This window comes from Bison bison, unplaced genomic scaffold, assembly GCF_000754665.1.
Source record: "Bison bison bison isolate TAMUID 2011002044 unplaced genomic scaffold, Bison_UMD1.0 scf7180017864239, whole genome shotgun sequence".
NCBI classification, from domain to species: domain Eukaryota; kingdom Metazoa; phylum Chordata; class Mammalia; order Artiodactyla; family Bovidae; genus Bison; species Bison bison.
The window spans coordinates 1,373,384-1,393,326 of record NW_011494811.1 but is presented as its reverse complement, the minus strand read 5'-3'; the positions used below and the strand labels follow the sequence as shown (position 1 = coordinate 1,393,326).

Here is a 19,943-nt window from a genome sequence, read left to right as displayed (position 1 = left end):
TCCAGTCGGTGATGCCATCCAACCATCTCATCCTTTGTCATCTCCTTCTCCTCGTGTCTTCATTGTTTCTGAGCATCAGGGTCTTTTCCAATGAGTCAGTCCTTCACATCAGGTGGCCAAAATATTGGAGCTTCAGCATCAGTCCTTCCAATGAATATTCAGGACTGATTTCCTTTAGGATGGACTGGTTTGATCTCCTTGCAGTTCAAGGAACTCCCAAGAGTCTTCTCCAACACCACAGTTCAAAAGCATCAGTTCCTCAGCGCTCAGCTTTCTTTACAGTCCAACTCTCACATCCATACCTGACCACTGGAAAAACTATAGCTTTAACTAGTTGGACCTTTGTTAGGAAAGTAATGTCTCTGCTTTTGAATACGCTGTCTAGGTTGGTCATAGCTTGTCTTCCAAGGAGCAAGCATCTTTTAATTTCATGGCTGCAGTCACCATCTGCAGTATTTTGGAGCCCAGTGATTTTGATCCTAGGATCAGGATCCCAGGAAAGCATCAGGTTCCCAGGAAAGAAACTAGTCTGTGAAAGTCTTTTGAACTGTAAAACCAGGATACGATTACAACTATCTTGATGTCTGAACAAGATACCAGATCGAACAGTAAGATCCCCGGCCCTACTGGAAGACATGAAGGTCCTCACACAGCAAATGCTCACTGGCCCCTGGAAGGCTTCATGTGCATGATATAAAGGCAAGTTGCTGAAGACTTACAGGCGAACTTCTGGGAAGTTTCCACTGTGCCCTGAATTCTAAACCCCAGGAATGATGTGACCCAGCAAGCTTTTCATTATGCTTGGAGGAATGGTGTGATCCAGCAAGCTTTTCATTATGCTTGGCACCATCTGTTTAATAATGTGTCCAAAGATAAAAGCAGACATGATTATAATAGTAACTATATTTAACTATATTTCCAGCTGTGGACAGTACATCTGCGATTCGAGAGTCCTTCAGTCCAATGACATGCTGTCCATTGACCTCACAGGTGTTGTGTTCTGTAAGAAGACCATTTCTAGCTGCAGAACTGTATTTCACAATGGACGTGATTTTTTCATTTTTTAAAGACAAAGTTGACACGTCCAGTACTATCCTTATTCAAGGTAATTGTCCGTTCAAAGGGCCTGTCACGAATGGTCATGGTGATCTTCTCCCCAAAAGCCTGTGTGAGCACCCTGAGTGCCTGATCTGAGCTCCAGCCCACACAGTTCTCCTTGATCTGCAGCACCTGGTTCCCAAACCACAGACCCACCAGGGAGGACCAGGACTAGGCCTGGACGAGCTGAACAAACGCACCATTGTCTATGGATTTCAGCCTGAGCCCGATTATTATTTTTCTGTCCTAATCCTTACACAAGATGACTTCCCAGATTCCTTACTTAATCTCTGCTCTGCAGATTCCCATGTCACCACCAGTGACTAGAAGTTCATGCCAACCAACTGCCCCTGACTTGGTGCTCCAGGAACCATGGCCCTATTTGCACATATTTATTCTTCATTTAAACTCAGTCCCATGTACTGAGAGAACTCTGGATATAGTTTAGGACAGAGATTTCCATCTGGAGAGATAGGAGCAGAGGCTTCGGATAAAATCACTGGGTTGGCAGGGTTTGTGGAAAAGGCAGCCTGAGCCTGAATCTCCTTGTCTACCTTCAGGTCTTCAGGCGATGGGTACAGACACAGAGCAACTGGTCTAATGTGTCATTTAAGGCCACTGTTTCCTTATTAATTTTCTGTCTGGATAATCTGTTCTTAGACTTAAAGACGGCCATTAAAGTCTCTTACTATTAGTGTACTATTGTCAGTTTCTCCGTCTATGCCTTTGAAGGTTTGCTTTATATATTTGGGTGCTCTCATTTAGTTGCACATATGCTAACAAATGTTATATCCTCTTCTTGTACTGATTTATCATTATATAATGCTATTCTTTGATTTTATAATAGACTTTGCTTTAAAGTCAACTTTGTCTGATATGAATATACTACCCAGGTTTCTTTTCATCTCCATTTGCATGAAATATTTTTCCATCTCCTCACATTTAGTCTGTGTCTTTAGATCTGAAGTGTGTCTCTTGTAGGCAGCGTATAGATGCTCCTTGTTTGTTTTTTTAAATCCAATTAGCCACCTATGTATTTTTTTTAAGATCTACTTCTTTGGAGCTGTGCTGAGTCTTCACTGTTGTGCATGGGCTTCCTCTAGTTTCAGTGAGCAGGAGCTACACTCGATTTGTGATGTGTGAACTTCTCATTGTGGTGGCTTCTCTCATTGTGGAGCTTGGTTTTAGGCATGTGGGCTTCAGTAGTTCTGGTGTGTGGGCTTAGTAGTTGTCGCTCATGGGCTCTAGAACACTGGCTCTTCAGTTGTGGCACACAGCATTAGTTGCGCCATAGCAGGTGGGATCTTCCTGAACCAGGGATTGAACCTGTGTCCCTGCAATGGCAGGTAGATTCTTAACTACTGGGCTACCAGGGAAGCCCAACCCTACGTCTTTTGATTGAAGCATTTAATCCATTGGCACTCAAAGAGATTATTGATAGGTATGTACATGTTGCCAATTTGTTGCTTAATGGTTCTTTTTGTAGTTTTTCTTTGTTCTTTTTTCCTTGTCATTTGGTTTTCTTGAGTAAAAAAGTTGTGTTTTTTCTCTTTAGTTTTATGTATCTATTGTGTATAGATTTTTTTTTTTCCAGTGAAGTACAGCTGATTTATAATGCTGTATTAGCTTGTACTACAAAGTGATTTGGGTACACACACACACACACACACACACATACACACACGGAAGTTCCCCTGGAGAAGGGCATGGCAACCCACTCCAGTATTCTTGACTGGAAAATCCAACAGACAGAGGAGCCTGGCAGGTTACAGTCCACTGGGTCGCAAAGAGTTCGACATGACTAACGTGACTTAACAGCAAAGGTGAAATACAATGAGTAACCCATGAAGATGTGTACTACACTCCAAAGGAACTATATGAGTTTTCTAATTTATAGAAGCAGACATCAAGTGAACATGTGTGAGAACGAACACTGAGTATGTAGGATAACGGTAGAGGGATCATAAAGTTGGATTGGTCTGAATTTATTGACATGGGCTCACTAAGCTGAGATTCTGCATTAAATGCTACAGGTTGGGGTTTCAAAAAGGGCTCTAACAATTTGTTGGTTGGTTCTCTGAAACATGGACCAAAAGAAGGCCTACTGTGAGCCAACTGGAAATGCTGAACCTCTTTTGGTTTAACGTAGAAGAGGGATTCAGAGGCTTAGGGAGACTGAAATATTAGAGTGAAGTCATTTAAGACTTGCTCACCTACACTGGGAGGGTCCAGAGGACATACCTTTCACTTAATATTTTGAGAAATAAATTTGTGAGAGGAGCCCAAAATCCTTGAAGAGCTCAATGATGGCTCTTATCTGGAGGACAGATCTTGAGTGGAAACCATGGCTACTCAATTGGGAAACTTAATGCAATAGGAATATGTGGATCCTAGGGTGGCAGGGGCCAAGTGATGGCACTCAACCACAAAAGCCAAGGGAGGCATGGTTACCATAATGAACAGTAGAGCCAAAGTAGCAATCAGAATAGTCAGGCTCATGCAAACCTACAGTCTTGGTGAATTAATCCTGATGTTCCTACAAGTGAAACAGAAATTCTCTCTTGAGCTAAATAAGCAGAAAATTTCAAAGTCAAGTGAACAAAAGTCACTTGACTCAAATCAGGAAATGAGTCACAGCCACTCAATCAATTCCCAGAGTTGAGCCAGTTTAGAGACTCAAAACCCCTTGAATGAATGGGAGGTTAGGTCCCCTTGAGGAAGGACCCTGGCAGACTAATGAAGATTTATACAGTAAACTTTGCTCCCAGCCTTCCCCAGAGGAACCTGTAGCCTTTTAACAAGGTAAATGAACATTGAGGGAAGGAAATAATCCTATCTTCTGGAGATTACCAGTGGCTCCAAACTGACACTGATTCCAGAAGACTCAAAACATCACTGCAGCCCTCCAGATAGAGCGGGTGCTTTCAGAGGTCAGGTAGTCAAGGGAGCTTTATCTCAGGCCCATCTCACAGTAGGTCCAGGGCCTCTCCGTACCCACCCTGTAGTTTCTTCCCTAGTTGCAGAATGCGTAACTGGAACAGACATATTTAGCAGCTGGAATCCTCACATTGGTTCCCCACTTGTGCAGTGAGGGCTATTATGGTAGAAAAGCCCAAGGGGAAGCCATTTGTACTGTCTCTGCCTAGGAAAATAATAAACCAAAAGTAATACCACATCCCTGGAAGAACTGCAGATACTGCTGCCACCATCAAGGACTTGAAGGACGCAATCCTTCACACCACATTCTCATTCATCTCTAGCTGACCTGTGCAGAAGACATGTGGATCTTGGAGAATGACAGTGGATTACTTCATTCTAAGCTTAAAGAAGTTGTGACTCCAATTGCAGCTGCTGAACCAGACATTATTTTGTTGCTTGAGCAGATTCACACATCCCCTGGTACCTGGTATGTAGCTACTGCTGTGGCAAATGGCTTTTTCTCCATTGCTGTCCATGAGGCCCACCAGAGGCAGGTCCTTTCACTGGCAAGGCCAGCAATGCACATGCACTGTTCTCCCTCTCAGACCTATCAACCACCCAGCCCTATGTCATAATTTAGTTTGCAGGGATCTCAATCACCTTTCCCTCCACAATATATCATACCAACACATTACGTTGATGATACTATGTTGATTACATCTAGTGAGTGAGTTATAGTAACTACCCTAGGCTCACTGGCAAGACATTTGTATATCAGAGGGTGGGAAATAAATTTAACCAAAATTCATTCCTACCTCAGGGAAATTTTTAGGGTACCTGTGGTCTGGATCATGTCAAGACATCACTTTTAAGATAAAAAGTAAGTGGTATCTGGCTCTCGTACAACCAAGAAAGCAGATCAGTCCCCAAGGGGACTCTTTGGATTTGGGAGGCAACATATTCCTCATTTGGCGTGTTGCTCCAAACCATTTACCAAGTGGCCTGAAAAGGTGCTACTTTTGAGGAGGCCCAGAAGATGAGAAGGTTCTGCCCCAGGTCCAGCCAGCTGTGCAGACTTCTCAGCGACTTGGGCCATATGATCCAGCACGTGGAGTGGTGCTTCAAAGTCTCTGCCGCAGGTAGGGACAGCATTTGGAGACTTTGTCAGGCTCCTATAGGTGAATTGCACTGTGGTCCTTTAAGAATTTGATGCAAAGCTATGCCATCACCTTTGGATAACTACTCTCTTTATGAGAAACAGGTCTTGGTAGATTATAGGGACATAGTAGATAATGAATGCTTGATGATGGGCTTACCCAGTTGCCCATCATGAATTGGGTATTATCTGAGCCACCACACCATAATATGGGCCTGCATAGTAACATTCCATCATCAAATGGAAGTGATATATACAAGTCAGGCCTGAGCAGGGGAGCCTCATAGGGAGTTCCCTGTAATCAGATGACAGGGGAATAGAAGATCTGGGCCTGGTTTACAGATGGTTCTGCACGATATGCATGGACCACCTGTATGTGAAGAGCTGCAACACTAAGACCCTTTGCGGGGACATTCCTGAAGCAGAGTGAAGAAGGAAAGTTCTCCCGGTGCACAGAACTTTGGGGAGTGCACTCCATTGTACACACTGCTTGCAAGGAGAAATGGCCAGATCTGTGATTATATACCTATCCATGGGCTGTGGCCAATGGTTTAGGGACATGTGAGGAACATGATGTGAAAATTGGTGACAAAGAAATATGAGAAAGAGGTATGTGGACGGGCTTATCTGGTCAAAAGACATGAAAGTATTTGTGTCACACATGAATGCTCACCAAAAGGTTACCTCAGCAGAGGATTCTAATAACCAAGTGGATAGGATGACTCATTCTGTGGATACCATTTGGCCTGTTTCCCTAGCTACCTATCATCACCCAATGGGCTCATTAACAAAGTAGCCATGGTGGCAGGGCAGAGTTGACAGTTATACATGGGCTCAGCAACACTGACTTCCACTCACCAAGAATGACTAGGCTATAGCCACCACTAACTGCCCAATCTTCAGTGGCAGAGACCAACACTGAGCCTCCAATATGGCAATTTTTCCTGGGGTGATCAGACAGCTTCCTAGTGTGTGCATCAGAAGGTGGTTCATTACCTTCCTGGACTGCTTCCAATATACAAGGTGAAGCATTTTATTCCTACAGGAGTAGACACTCTAGATGTAATCTGCGCCCCCCACCCCCACCCCACACCCAATACTTCTGCCAAAGATACCATCCATGGACTTAAAGAATGCCTTATCCGTCAGCATGGTATTCCACACAGCATTACTTTTGATCAAGAAATGTACTGCACAGAAAAATAAATGTGGCAATGGGTCCATGCTTATAGAACTCACTGGTCTTACCATGTTCCCCACCATCCTGAAGCAGCTGTCTTGACACAACAGCCTTTTGAAGACTCAGTTATAGTGCTAGCTAGGTGGCCATACCTTGCAGGATTGAAGCAAGGGTCTTCAGAAGGCTGCTTATGCCCAGAATCAATGTCGAATATATGGCGCTATTTCTCCATACTCAGGATTCAAGGGTCCAGGAATCAATGTGAAAATGGAACTGACCACACTCATTATTAACCTTAGTGACCTACTAGCAAAATTTTGGCTTCCTCTTCTCATGACTTTACACTTTGCTAGCCTCGAAGTCTTAGTCCTAGAGGGCAAAATGCTTCCACCAGGAGACCCTAGATTGATTTTATTAACAGAAAGTTAAGACTGCCACCTGGACAATTTGGTTTGCCATGCCTCCGAATCAATGAACGGAACTACGGTGATGACTGGGGTGATAAGGGGATATTGGACTACTATTCCACAGTAAAGGTAAAGAAGAGAAGGTCTGGAACACAGGAAATATCTTAGGGATTCTCCAGTATTACCATGCCGTGTGATTAAGGTCAATGGCAGGTTGGATTGGCCCAGACCCTCCAGGAATAAAGGTTTGGATTACCCCATCAGATAAAGAACATGATTAGATACAGTACTTGCTGAAGACAAAGGAACAAAATGGGTAGTAAAAGAAGATGGTCATAAATACCAGCTACAACCATATGAGCAGTTATAGAAACAAGGATTGGAATGTGTCATGAGTATGTCCTGGTTATTTTGGTATATTTTTATATTCATGTTTCTTGTCTTTTCTTGTTATTTCCTCTTATTCTACCGTGTAGCATAAGGCGTATTGAATTTATATCATAATATCTCAGGATTAATTTCCCATTATACTGTTAAAGTTACCAGATTTCAAGAAGAATCAGTATCACCCAAGGACTTTACTTCCTCTTCTGCTGCTGCTGCTAAGTTGCTTCATTCGTGTCTGACTCTGTGCGACCCCATAGACGGCAGCCCACCAGGCTTCCCCACCCCAGGGATTCTCCAGGTTAGAACACTGTAGTGGGTTGCCATTTCCTTCTCCAATGCATGAAAGTAAAAAGTGAAAGTGAAGTCGCTTAGTCGTGTCTGACTCAGCGATCCCCTGGACTGCACCCTACCAGGCTCCTCCGTTCATGGGATTTTCCAGGCAAGAGTACTCGAGTGGGGTGCAATCACCTTCTCCGACTTCCTCTTCTGAGGAAAGGGTAAATCTATAAATCTCCATAGCCTCTTGGTTCTGTCTCCCTGGGGAACTCTCACACAGGAGCCATCCCAGGATGGACTGTACACACTAAGCCAGAGACCTTGACAAGGGTCTGGCAACCAGGGGCTGGAAGTAGCAGTGGCACCGCTTACATTCACTCCCTATGACTCACTGGTGTGTTTTGTACTTCCTGTCCCCTGCAACTCTGGCTCCGCAGAGTCACCAAATGGGTCATATTTTTGCCTTGGGACAAAGCTAAAGTCCCAGTGGAAATAAAAGCTGCCACCTGGGCATTTGGGGATCCTTGGATCCCTGCAGTAGCAAGAAGAGGTCACAGTCTTGACAGGCATAGCTGAGCCTAATCATAGGAGGTAGGGCAGGGGTGTGGAAGCCAGGTGGTCTCAGGTGCCTCTTCTTATCCTCCAGCTCTACTGTGACTGTGACTGGATAGATTCAGCAATCCCAGCCTGAGAAAGACAATGTGATCAGACGTTCGGGGACTTTAAAGATAAGGACCTGGGTAATGACACAGGGTGAATATCCCGCCCAAACCATCAGAATGCTCTCTAGAGATGAGGGAAACTAGAAGGCATAGTGGAGAGAGGCAGTAACAATCAACTTCAGCTCCAAAACCAACACAGTAGTAGGGTTCATGCTTCATCCCACTAACTTCCCTCTTCTGTGGTTCCCCACAGGCAGAGGTGCCTGCCAGAATCCCGGAGAAGTTGTTCCAAAATATAGAAAGAGGGATGGTATGGGGAGGGAGGAGGGTTCAGGATGGGGAACACATGTATACCTGTAGTGGATTCATTTTGATATATGGCAAAACCAATACAATATTGTAAAGTTAAAAAATAAAATTAAAAAAATATATAGAAAGAAAAGCTGATCAGAGCAGTGTAAAGGTCAGATTGTGGAATTTCCAAATCAGCACCTTCATCCTCCTTCCAGGAAAGTCTTGCTGACCAGCTGCTGGAATTATCAGCATAGAGCCTCCAGATATTAGCTCTCTGGGTCAGCCTCAGTTGCTGAGGTGCACAGCCAAGCTCTTGGTCTTCCTGGAGCACCCACATCCAGTGAATGGGCAAGGGGAAAGTATGAAGACCAGGCCATTTTAGCCCAATTCAAGACTAGTCTGTCAGGTAATATTCATTCCAGAGCTTGCTGCCAGGTTGGCCAAGGCTGAAAGAGTAGTATAATTTCTCATCTGTACAGCTAACTTCCTCCACCCAATTCAAACTATCACAATGAACTAACTACTGAAAGCACCTTGCAGCCACAGGGCCAAGGGAACAAAAGAAAGAAGTTGGTTCATTCAAGTACTGGTGATTTCAGGAGGTCCTCTGCAAAGCAGGGACCAAGACTTCTAAGGAGGGCAAGTGACCAACTGCTGCTGGTGCTCCAGCAACTCAGAGGAGAACCACACTGCTAACCCCAGAGCTACAACAGTGACCTTTCAAAGCATCACTGGTCAACTGGTGCTTGTACTTCTAATGAAGAATGAGGGTGATTCTAACAGAGTCAACAAAACTGGAATCCAAAACCAAACTTGGCTACCAAAATGACAGAGTAACTTTCAGCACACAAGAAGGTAAACTCCCTTCTCTCTTCAGCCATCATTCCAGGCTACTTTTACTGGCCCCTCCCTGGCACAGATTCCCAGAAAAGAGCAGGCCAAACAGAAATAGGGTATATAGTGGCACATCTTGGACATGACATTTTAAGAGTACAAAGGTGGGAAGATGTTTACAACTGATAGACATTAGGTTACAAATGAGACTTTCCCGTGCCTTTGCTCAGGAAACATAAAGAAATGACTTCCAGAGGGAAAAAATGAACTTTTAATATTGCTTAGCACACTGAGGAGTAAGTTAAGAACATGATAAGAATCCTTCAGTGAAATATTACTGCTTATGATCCTGCCATAAGAGATCCTTAAATTTTTCTTGAAGCAGTCAGACAGGCCCTAATGCTCCTCTACTATTTAAAAGAAAAGCCAGGGTTTTTTTTTTTTTTCCTTTGTGAATGAAGTAGGAGCCTTAGTCACTTTCTTCCTCCGTCTCCTCTTCTTCAGTATCCTCTTCCTCCATCATTTCTGGCTCCTTTTTCTCTTTACGCTTCTTACAAAGCACAAGGAAGCAACATACAAATAAACAAATCAAAGGAATAAGCCACAGTAACATGTGAGTGTTCTTTTCCATTTTTGTGTCTTCCGCCTGTTCTGCCTCTTCGGCCTCTTCTTCCTCCTCTTCCTCTTCTCCCTCTCCTTCCTCATCTCCTTGGGGATTACCCGGTGGGCCACTACTATTACTACCTCCACTGCCTTCATCCTTGCAGTAGGGAGGTGCCCATCCGGGGTTGCAATGGCACTCTTGCTTATTATTGCAGACCCCCTTCATGTGGCAGGTCTTAGGCTGACAGGCTTGTGGCTCAGGAACCATACTGACACACCTGCTGTGAACACAGATCTTTTTTTGACCACACATTGTGCCGTCCTTCACCTGGCCGATATCAGGTATGGACATTCCGACATGATAGTCGGTGCCCCAGCAAGTGGTGTCATTGACTTGAAACTGATGCACTGTGGAATGTTCCATCAGATTTGGGATGACTCCCACATTTTCACACTGAACTCTCCCACACAGGATATCAGGGACTTCACATTTCATGTACTCTGTGTTGCTGATACCACAGTGACCAAATCGATTTCCTTGGGTGTTGATTTCTTCGTAGCAACTCTGAGATGCACTCCTTGCATCTTTGCCAAAAATCTCCCTGCACTGTTCATCATGGTTAGCACAGTTCTTTTTATAGCAGTAGGCACTGTCACTACAGGGAATCCCATCCTGCACAAATACATCTTCTGGGCACTGATGCGATGTCCCATTGCACCACTCTGGAAGGTCACATTCATTGACCTGTTTTCTGCACAAGGTCCCTGCTGACCTGACCTTGCAGTTTTTACAGCAAGACCCAAAAGCACAAGCAGCTCCAGGCTTCAGAGCGCAATTCGGCAGACAGCAGGGATCACGTGCACACTGCCCTATGGTTCCACAGTCACACTCCTCTCCTTCTTCGACCACTAGGTTCCCACAATACTTTATCCTAAAGATATTCTCTGGATTTGGAGGAGAGAAGAGACAAAGTCCATTCCTCATCACATTGTCCCAAAACTCGGCATAACTGCAGTTGCTGAATTTACTCGTTACCGATCTGGCAGGATACATTATGCAAAACTGAAGTTCACACACACAAAATTCAGTATCATGCAGCATACCTAAATTATGACCAAGTTCATGGGTAACAGTAAGCCCAAAAGCATACAGACTCTCATCTTCGAAAACCATAACTCCACTATTAAGAGGATTCTGGCATACTCCAGCAACAAAGGCAACTCCAAGCGTAGGGTCAAATGATTTCTTTATGAAAAGATGGGCTGCATCATGTGGCAGTCGCTTATCAAGGTTAAAAAACTTCCAAACAGCAAAATCCTCCAACATATTCTCTATGTCATCAGTGGCAATTTGGTTTATTTCAGTCCAGATTTCAAGCCCAGTTAAAATTACATCAACTGCCAAAGGGCGATACAGGCTATTTATTATGTTGACAGCATTAGCTATATCATTTTGTACTACTGACACATTGCTTCCTGAGAAAATGTATCGAAGATTGTCCACAATCACTACCAGCTCAAGAAACCGCAAGTGGGTCCACCAGCCTGTGTAAGAACTTTGCTTCAGGGTGAAATTATGCAACTCCAATTGGCGTGCTATTTCCTCTTCTGTTAACCCACATCTCATACGTGGGAACTGAGTATCATCGATGTCTATTCTATATACCCAGTGTTCAAATGTGGCGGAAGACCTAACTGGTTCAATTTCATAAGCAAGATCATTTATCTGCAGTATTCCTCGAAAACCTCCAGAACAGGTACTGAGGGCAACCAGAGACTTGGGAGCACCCTCCACATAACCATGATAGTAGCAGTCATCAGGAACAAAAGGCTGATCCTGCTGCAGGGAACGCTGGTCTGTGTAGGTGAACACTGGGAGGGGCCTGGAAACCAAGAACTTCTTGACCTTCATGTGGGCGATGTGTCTTTGGCCCCCAAATCGCAGGCTATAGGAGAGCCAGCCTGGAACCTTTGCATTTCTGCCCCAGCCAGTCACCTTCAAGGGGATCACCAACTCTGGGGAAGAGAAGTGCTGGGAGGGCCTGGCCTGAGAGTGACCAGAAATGAACAGACACACCCCAAACCAGAGCAGCAGGGGAGTGACTCTGAAGTGTACCAGGGCCTCACCCACTGTCATTATGGAGCCACCTGCTCAGGACAGAAGAGGGCAGGGCATCAGGCACTGCTGGTCTGGCTCCTCCCTCTCAGCTGTTGAGGGTGCAGGGATGAGCTTTATGGATCTGTGTCCTGGAAGAACTGGCCCATCAAAGCTGCAACGCTGAAGTGAAAATAGAAAGAAGATCTAGGAGAGGGTGGTTGGGGCAGAGAGGGTAGGGGAGAGAGGGAGAGAGAGGGAGAGAAAGAAAGTGATTTCAATTGGGACAAGGCTTGAATCAATAAAATTCTGGAGTTTGTCTCATATATGTAAGGGCAAGGGATAAGGGAAGAGCAGGTTTACAGGGAAAGAAATGCAGGAAATTCATCATAGATGGGTCATTGTTGAATCCTGTTGTAATATAAGGACTCATTAATCTACTATTCTCTAAGCATGAACACTGGCATGACATTTCTCATTTTAGAAAGATTGACGTCTGACGTCTGATTTACTCCCCACCCAAAGTCGACTGGTACTCTGCTAGCTTCAGTAAGCATGTGGACAGCCCATCCAAAACTCACCATTTTTTGGTTTCTTTATTCAGACAGTTTGCTCCATCTCCCCTTCTCTTCTACAGACATCTTATCTAGCTCCCATTCTGTTTGAGGTAAGCAGTCAAAGTAAGTCTCACTTAAGGGACTCATTAGTTTCGGGAGCCCAATCCAGACAAACATGTAATTTGTAACACACTTTCATCTGCAGAAAACCCCTCGACCTTCCAAGGAAGGCAGCTATGTTGACAAAGTAATAGGAATGAGACTGTTATCTGGGGACAAGTCAACAACCCAGTTGCCTCTAATCACAGCATGGAAGCAGCAGCCTTCTCTGCACCTAGCCCAGCTGCATCATGTTCTCAATCATAAGAGACTCACCGTGGCTGTGTTTAGATATATTCCATTCTATATTTTACATGCACGGTGAGTTAGCTGAATTCTCTAGAGAACGTTAGACCGAAGAATTTAAATCTAGAGTCAGTTCACTAAAAGATTCAGAGATCACAATTTCAATGGACTTACTTCATATCTGTTGAAAACATAAATTTTAACTCAAGTAAAAGCTAATTTTCTTCATTTGCTGACTTTCAGTTAAAAGTATCAATAATTTCCTTAACATTTGAAAACAACAGATTTTAAAAAACTGGAGACACATCAGAACATACACTGGTGGCTGAATATTCTAAACACAGACACAAATGGGGTTGACAGTAGAGAGCATAAAAATACTCTCAGTAGTACAATGTCAAGAACATCTGGATAGTCCTAGATACTTTGCCAGAACTAATGGATAGCTCCTGGAAGCCAAGTATACTAGATGCAACTTCTAAGGGAAAGCATCTCTGATATAGGTCAAATCCTAATGACCAGATTTCCTTTCCATGTCTCCCTTCATGATATCCTTGGTATCTGCTACAGATCTGGGGACATTAAGATGGAAATGTGTGAGGTGAAAGAGGACTATTAGAAACAAATCACTGTAAAGAGGAAAATAACTTATATTAAGTAATCTCATCAGAAATAGGACGTGGTGACGAGAAACTTTCAACCCCGAGGGTCTTTACGTCTACCCGGCTTTGTCACTGTTGTACCGTTCAATACGACGGACTGCTGCACGCCAAAGCCCTTCCTCTCCTTCCTGCCAGCATTGCCCGCACTTCAAGTAGTGTCAGAATCTTCCTTGGCATCAGTAATTAACTCTTTCTTCCATGCCAGCAGCTACTTCAACTCCTCAAAACCTCTATCTTACTTTGTCTCCACTCACTTTTAGTCACAGCTAATTCAGGGTTTCTTACACTTAGGTCACAAACCATTCAGGGTCATGAGAAGAATGTAATGAGCCACAACTAAATAAAACAACAGAAAATACGAGACAGCATCACACAAATCATTTATCACCTCCTATATATCACCTGTCACCACAGAAGCTATTAGCAGAACTCTGCTGACATAGCTTATACTGATTATCAACTATTTTCTGAGTCCTAACGCTAAAGTTTATACTTTGTTTATGGAGCTAGAGATGGGAACTGGCACATTATATTTCCCCATTTCTAGCTGGATTCCTGAAAAATGCTGTCAAGAAAAGCCTGAGAGGGAGAATAAAAAGCAAAAGGGAAGGACAAGAGGCTCTTCCTGTTTGCCTGCTGTTACTGTCAGTGACCTTCCCCGTACACCCAGAATGGTCTCTTGCTCTGGTGCTGAGAGTCAGTTACCACATTCTAGAACCAGCTCCATCAATCCTACCAAAGGCACCTAGTGTCAATGCCCCCTGCCAGAGGGCTCAGAACCAGATGTACAGAGCCATTTTCCAGTACTGTGGGCAACCCATACCAGCCAGCCAGTATCTCTTTCTCAGATGTTTCAGGCTATACCACAAAGCTCTCTGATAACGGGTTTGATATGCTCCATGAGAGGAGTAACCCTCTGTCTCTTAGATCTGTGTCAGAGTCCTGGCGGACCTTCTTCCAAGTCCCTAAGGAACCAGTACCAGCTCAATATTACCTAATAGGAAGTACAGCTATCAACTCCACACTACTTTTCTGAGTTCCTAAATTACCAGCATCACCTGGGCTGGTAGTGCTCTATCTTCTACTGTCCAGGTCCAGACCTATGAGGCCACTGTGAGAGCTTCTAGGTTATGAAAACCGCCATCTCTTCCCTTCGTTCCCACAATCTCAGGGGTGCAACTCTCTGTGGTAATTCATACTTCTCTGTACCTCCGTGTTCCCTTTTTACCTTTTTGGCTCTCTAATACTTTTCCAAGAATTTTTATAGTAATTACTCTTGGTGGATTTTTCTTTTCTGGACTAGATCTTGACAAATACATACAGCACTTGGTACCAAGAGTGCTGCCGAGAGAGATAGATAAACTGGGTCTCTGGGATTCGCTTAGGTATGTCCATGGCCTTAACACACTGCTGAACTCCTGTTGAATGGGGGATGGGCTCATAATAACATCACAATTAGTTAAATTTCTCCTCACTGTTGATTGTGATGAAGTGCCCTATTGAAGCAAGTGTGTGGCGGACCAAGGGAAGGCTGTGATGTTGCCTAGAAATATCTCAAAGACTGAGGGGTGGAATGGGTGTATTAAATTCTAATGGACATTTTGCACAATGAGGCTCAAGGCTCTAAGGTCTCAGCTCAGATTGCTGATAACAGGAGACTTAAAAAAAAAAAAAAAAACCTCTCCTTTAGCCACAGAGCGAACTTCAAAGAAAACCAGAATTTAACTGTGGAGTTTCAGAATCACAGCATAAGTTGAATACCAAGATTTGCCAAGACTGTAGCGGGAAATCCGATTGAGACAAAAAAAACACAAAAAAACTTTGACCTTGATAATGGGAGTTCCAGGTCGACTGGATTGGTTCTGAGTATCTAGATCCTCCCAAGACACCTGACATTCCTCTACCAGGGAAGGTGCCTAGACTCCTCTTGTCTGAGAAGCCTAGCCACCTTTAGCTAGAGACTCTGTGATTATCTCAGCTGGGGAAGTTATCCCACCAGGGCATGTCTAGTATCCTCAAGACATACTCCTACTGCCCTTTAATGGCTCTAAATGCAAACCAGAATCTAATTCAATATGCTACAGAGGAAAAGGTTCTTTCCTCTGAATTGAGAGGAAAGAACTTCTACTCAAAATAATGACAATAGTTTACTAATTTATATTGACAAAAGAAAGGAAACAAACCACATTAATAGCAGAAACGATGAAGTCATTACAGAGATAAAGATATATTCAATATGATAAAATTCAGCAGGAGTTTGTATCTTCTTAACAAATAGCTTTGAAATATATAAAGCAAACACCAACAGAACAAAAAGGAGAAATAGAAAAAATTAGAAAAAATAGAAAAGGAGAAATAGAAAAATTCAAAATCTACTTGTAGGTGTTAACATACTTTCTTTCAGCAACAAACACAGCAACAAAACTTAAAAGAGTTAAGTAGAAGATTTAAGCAAACTTAATCAAATTAACCTAATTGAAACAGGCTTCCCAGGTGGCCCTAGTGGTAAGAACCCACTTGCCAATGCAGAAGACATAAGAGACGTGGTTCAATCCCTGGGTCTGGAAGATCTCCTGGAGGAGGGCATGGCAACCCACTGCAGTATTCTTGCCTGGAGAATCCCATGAACAGAGAAGACTGGCAGGCTACAGTCCATAGGGTTGCAAAGAGTCAGACATGACTGAAGCAACTTGGCACACAAGCACACACATGATATTTACCAAAACAGACAATATTTACAGTCATAAAGGAAGTCTTAACAAATGCTAAAAATAAAAACTGCTTAAGGTTCCTTACTTGCAGAATTAAAATTGTGTAAAGAAGAAAAACAAACTAGAAAATAGTAATTTGCTTCAAAGTTAAAGAACAGCCATGATCCAAACATGGTTTAAATGTATAACTGTAAATATTTTGGTCTGAATGAAAATATAACATATTATATTTGTATAACGGAGTTAAAGCAAAAGCTTACATGAAAATTTCTGGCTTTGGGGATACTAGTAGGAAAGGAGAAAGACTAAAAATACTTTGTATAAGATATAATGTCACAAAACTTGAAAGATAACAGCTAATCAATCTTTAACAGCAGAATTAAAAAACAGAGTACCAAAGACATAAAAAACAAACACTGAAAAGAAAATTAAAGCCAAGTTCCTTGTGAAGAACTGACACACACCTACCAGTGATGATCAAGGACTACCCTGGAGAGTCGAACTGCGGGCTCCTGCATTGCAGGTGGATTCTTTACCAGCTGAGCTACCTGGGAAGCCCAACTTCTCACAAAGACTTAAAAACAATGACCATATAAACAACTTTATATCGATAAATTTGAAAATTTTAGCAATATGGGAAAATTCCTTGATAAACCACACTAACAAACGTAACAAGAAATCTAAATGGTTCTATATTAACTAGAGGTTGGATCTATAGTAAAAATATAAATTAAAAATAATATATCTTTTCACAAAACCCCCAGTACAGTGGATTCTTCCAACTGTTTTTGGCAGTAATACAAATGACTGAATAGTAATAAATCAGAGATTATCCTTACAAGTTTTATTAATAAAGCTTCAATTGCTTCAACAATAGTAACCTGAGAGCAACTGTTTGAATCTGAAGGAATTACAAATGTCCGTGCTATGATAAAACCTTTAACTATACTGGGATAATGATACCAATTACACTTATATTTAACTCACCTGTTTCACATGTACAAGTGGGTTGATCCTGAAGAGTTACTATTGAGTTTCCTAAACTAGGCAGGGGTGATTGTATTTACACTTGCTATTTCAGTTGTGATTTCTTTACTAAATAAGCCAAATCTAATATGAAGGTAATTATGGAAGGCTGAAAGCAAAAGATAAAACATGTGGATAGTAAAAAGTAAAGAAAGTAGTCAATGTAAACATTATAAAAATAAATCTTATTAAAAGTTGACAAAATATTGACAGTAATAGAAAGGTATAAATCAAGTAGAGAAACATCCAGTATATGATTAAAAAAACAGGGACCATTCCACAGTGTTTTATATGCACATAACAGCATAGCTTCAAAACATACAAAGCATATGTTGAGAGTGAGAGATAATGGAGCAAGAGTTGAGAAATCAAAAAAAAAGAAAAATCCAGGATCATACATGAAGAAGTTTACCAAGAGTAAGCATGCAAAAAAAGTAAAGACATAGAAGAGTTAAACAATATTAATCAAATTGACCTTGATATATATAAAATACTATACTCAAAAACTGTAGAATACACATTATTTTCAAATGCATGTGGGACGTTTACCAAGATTGATGATCTTGGTAAAGATCATTGGTAAAGATCATTTGTGGCTTCTGCTAAGCCACAAAGCATCTACACAAAACTTAAAACATACAAATTGCACAGTGGGTACCCTTCCAATTTCCACTCTGACATGTAGATCTTGTACTCCCACTCTCATAAAAAGAAAAAAACTACACTGAAAAGCAATGAGTTTTCTTCCGTTCACTTTAGTCATTCAGTCTTGTCAGACTCTTTGCAACCCCATGGACCACAGCACGCCAGACCTCCCTGTTCATCACCAGCTCCCGGAGTTCATCCAAACCCATGTTCATCGAGTCGGTGATGCCATCCAACCATCTCATCCTCTGTCGTCCCCTTCTCCTCCTGCCCTCAATCTTTTCCAGCATCAGGGTCTTTTCAAATGAGTCAGTTCTGCACATCAGGTGGCCAAAGTATTGGAGTTTCAGTTTCAACATTAGTCCTTCCAATGAACACCCAGGACTGATCTTCTTTAGGATGGACTCCTTGCAGTCCAAGGAAATCACAAGAGTCTTCTCCAACACCACAGTTGAAAAGCATCAATTCTTTGGCCCTCAGCTTTCTTTATAGTCCAACTATCACATCCATGCACGAGCAATGGAAAAACCATAGCCTTGACTAGATGGACCTTTGTTGGCAAAGTAATGTCTCTGCTTTTCAATATTTTGTCTAGGTTGGTCATAACTTTCCTTCCAAGGGGTAAACATCTTTTAATTTCATGGCTGCAATCACCATCTGCAGTGATTTTGGAGCCCAGAAAAATAAAGACAGCCACTGTTTCCACTGTTTCCCCATCTATTTGCCATGAAGGGATGGGACCAGATGCCATGATCTTCGTTTTCTGAATGTTGAGCTTTAAGCCAATTTTTTTCACTCTCCTCTTTCCCTTTCATCAAGAGGCTCTTTAGTTCTTCTTCACTTTCTCCCATAAGGGTGGTGTCATCTGCACACCTGAGGTTATCGATATTTCTCCCGGCAATCTTGATTCCAGCTTGCGCTTCTTCCAGCTCAGCGTTTCTCATGACGTACTCTGCATATAAGTTAAATAAGCAGGGTGACAATATACAGCCTTGATGTACTCTTTTTCCTATTTGGAACCAGTCTGTTGTTCCACGTCCAGTTCTAACTGTTGCTTCCTGACCTGCATACAGATTTCTAAAGAGGCAGGACAGGTGGTCTGGTATTCCCATCTCTTTCAGAATTTTCCACAGTTTATTGCAATCCATACAGTCAAAGGCTTTGGCATAGTCAATAAAGCAGAAATAGATGTTTTTCTGGAACTGTCTTGCTTTTCCCATGATCCAGCGGATGTTGGCAATTTGATCTCTGGTTCCTCTGCCTTTTCTAAAATCAGCTTGAACATCAGGAAGTTCACAGTTCACATATTGCTGAAGCCTGGCTTGGAGAATTTTGAGCATTACTTTACTAGTGTGTGAGATGAGTGCAACTGTATGGTAGTTTGAGCATTCTTTGGCATTGCCTTTCTTTGGGATTGGAATGAAAACTGACCTTTTCCAGTCCTGTGGCCACTGCTGAGTTTTCCAAATTTGCTGGCATATTGAGTGCAGCACTTTCACAGCATCATCTTTTAGGATTTGAAATAGCTCAACTGGAATTCCATCACCTCCACTAGCTTTGTTTGTAGTGATGCTTCCTAAGGCTCACTTGACTTCACATTCCAGGATGTCTGGCTCTAGGTGAGTAATCACACCATCATCATTATCTGGGTGGGGAAGATCTTTTTTGTACAGTTCTGTGTATTCTTGCCACATCTTATTAATATCTTCTGCTTCTGTTAGGTCCATACCATTTCTTTCCTTTATTGAAACCATTTTTGCATGAAATGTTCCCTTGGTATCTCTAATTTTCTTCTCTAGTCTTTCCCATTCTATTGTTTTCCTCTATTTCTTTGCATTGATTGCTGAGGAAGGCTTTCTTATCTCTCCTTGCTATTCTTTGCATCCAATGGGTCTATCTTTCCTTTTCTCCTTTGCTTTTGGCTTCTCTTCTTTTCACAGCTATCTGTAAGGCCTCCTCAGACAACTATTTTGCTTTTTGGCATTTCTTTTTCTTGGGGATGGTCTTGATTCCTGTTTTCTGTACAGAGAAATGAGGCCACAGGACCGACTGGAGAGACTGGCTAATACAGAGAATACAAATGAGC

General features: G+C 42.5%; 1 protein-coding gene and 1 pseudogene across 1 annotated transcript; both read right to left on the bottom strand.

Moving 5' to 3' along the window:
- Positions 1-757: 757 nt before the first annotated feature.
- Positions 758-1,703, bottom strand: LOC104993502 (annotated as a pseudogene).
- Positions 1,704-9,550: 7,847 nt separating this feature from the next.
- ADAM20 (ADAM metallopeptidase domain 20) lies at positions 9,551-12,959 on the bottom strand. Its single transcript, XM_010846672.1, has one exon. The coding sequence runs from the start codon at positions 11,951-11,953 to the stop codon at positions 9,683-9,685; it is 2,271 nt and encodes a 756-aa protein (XP_010844974.1). The 5' UTR covers positions 11,954-12,959; the 3' UTR covers positions 9,551-9,682.
- Positions 12,960-19,943: the final 6,984 nt, after the last annotated feature.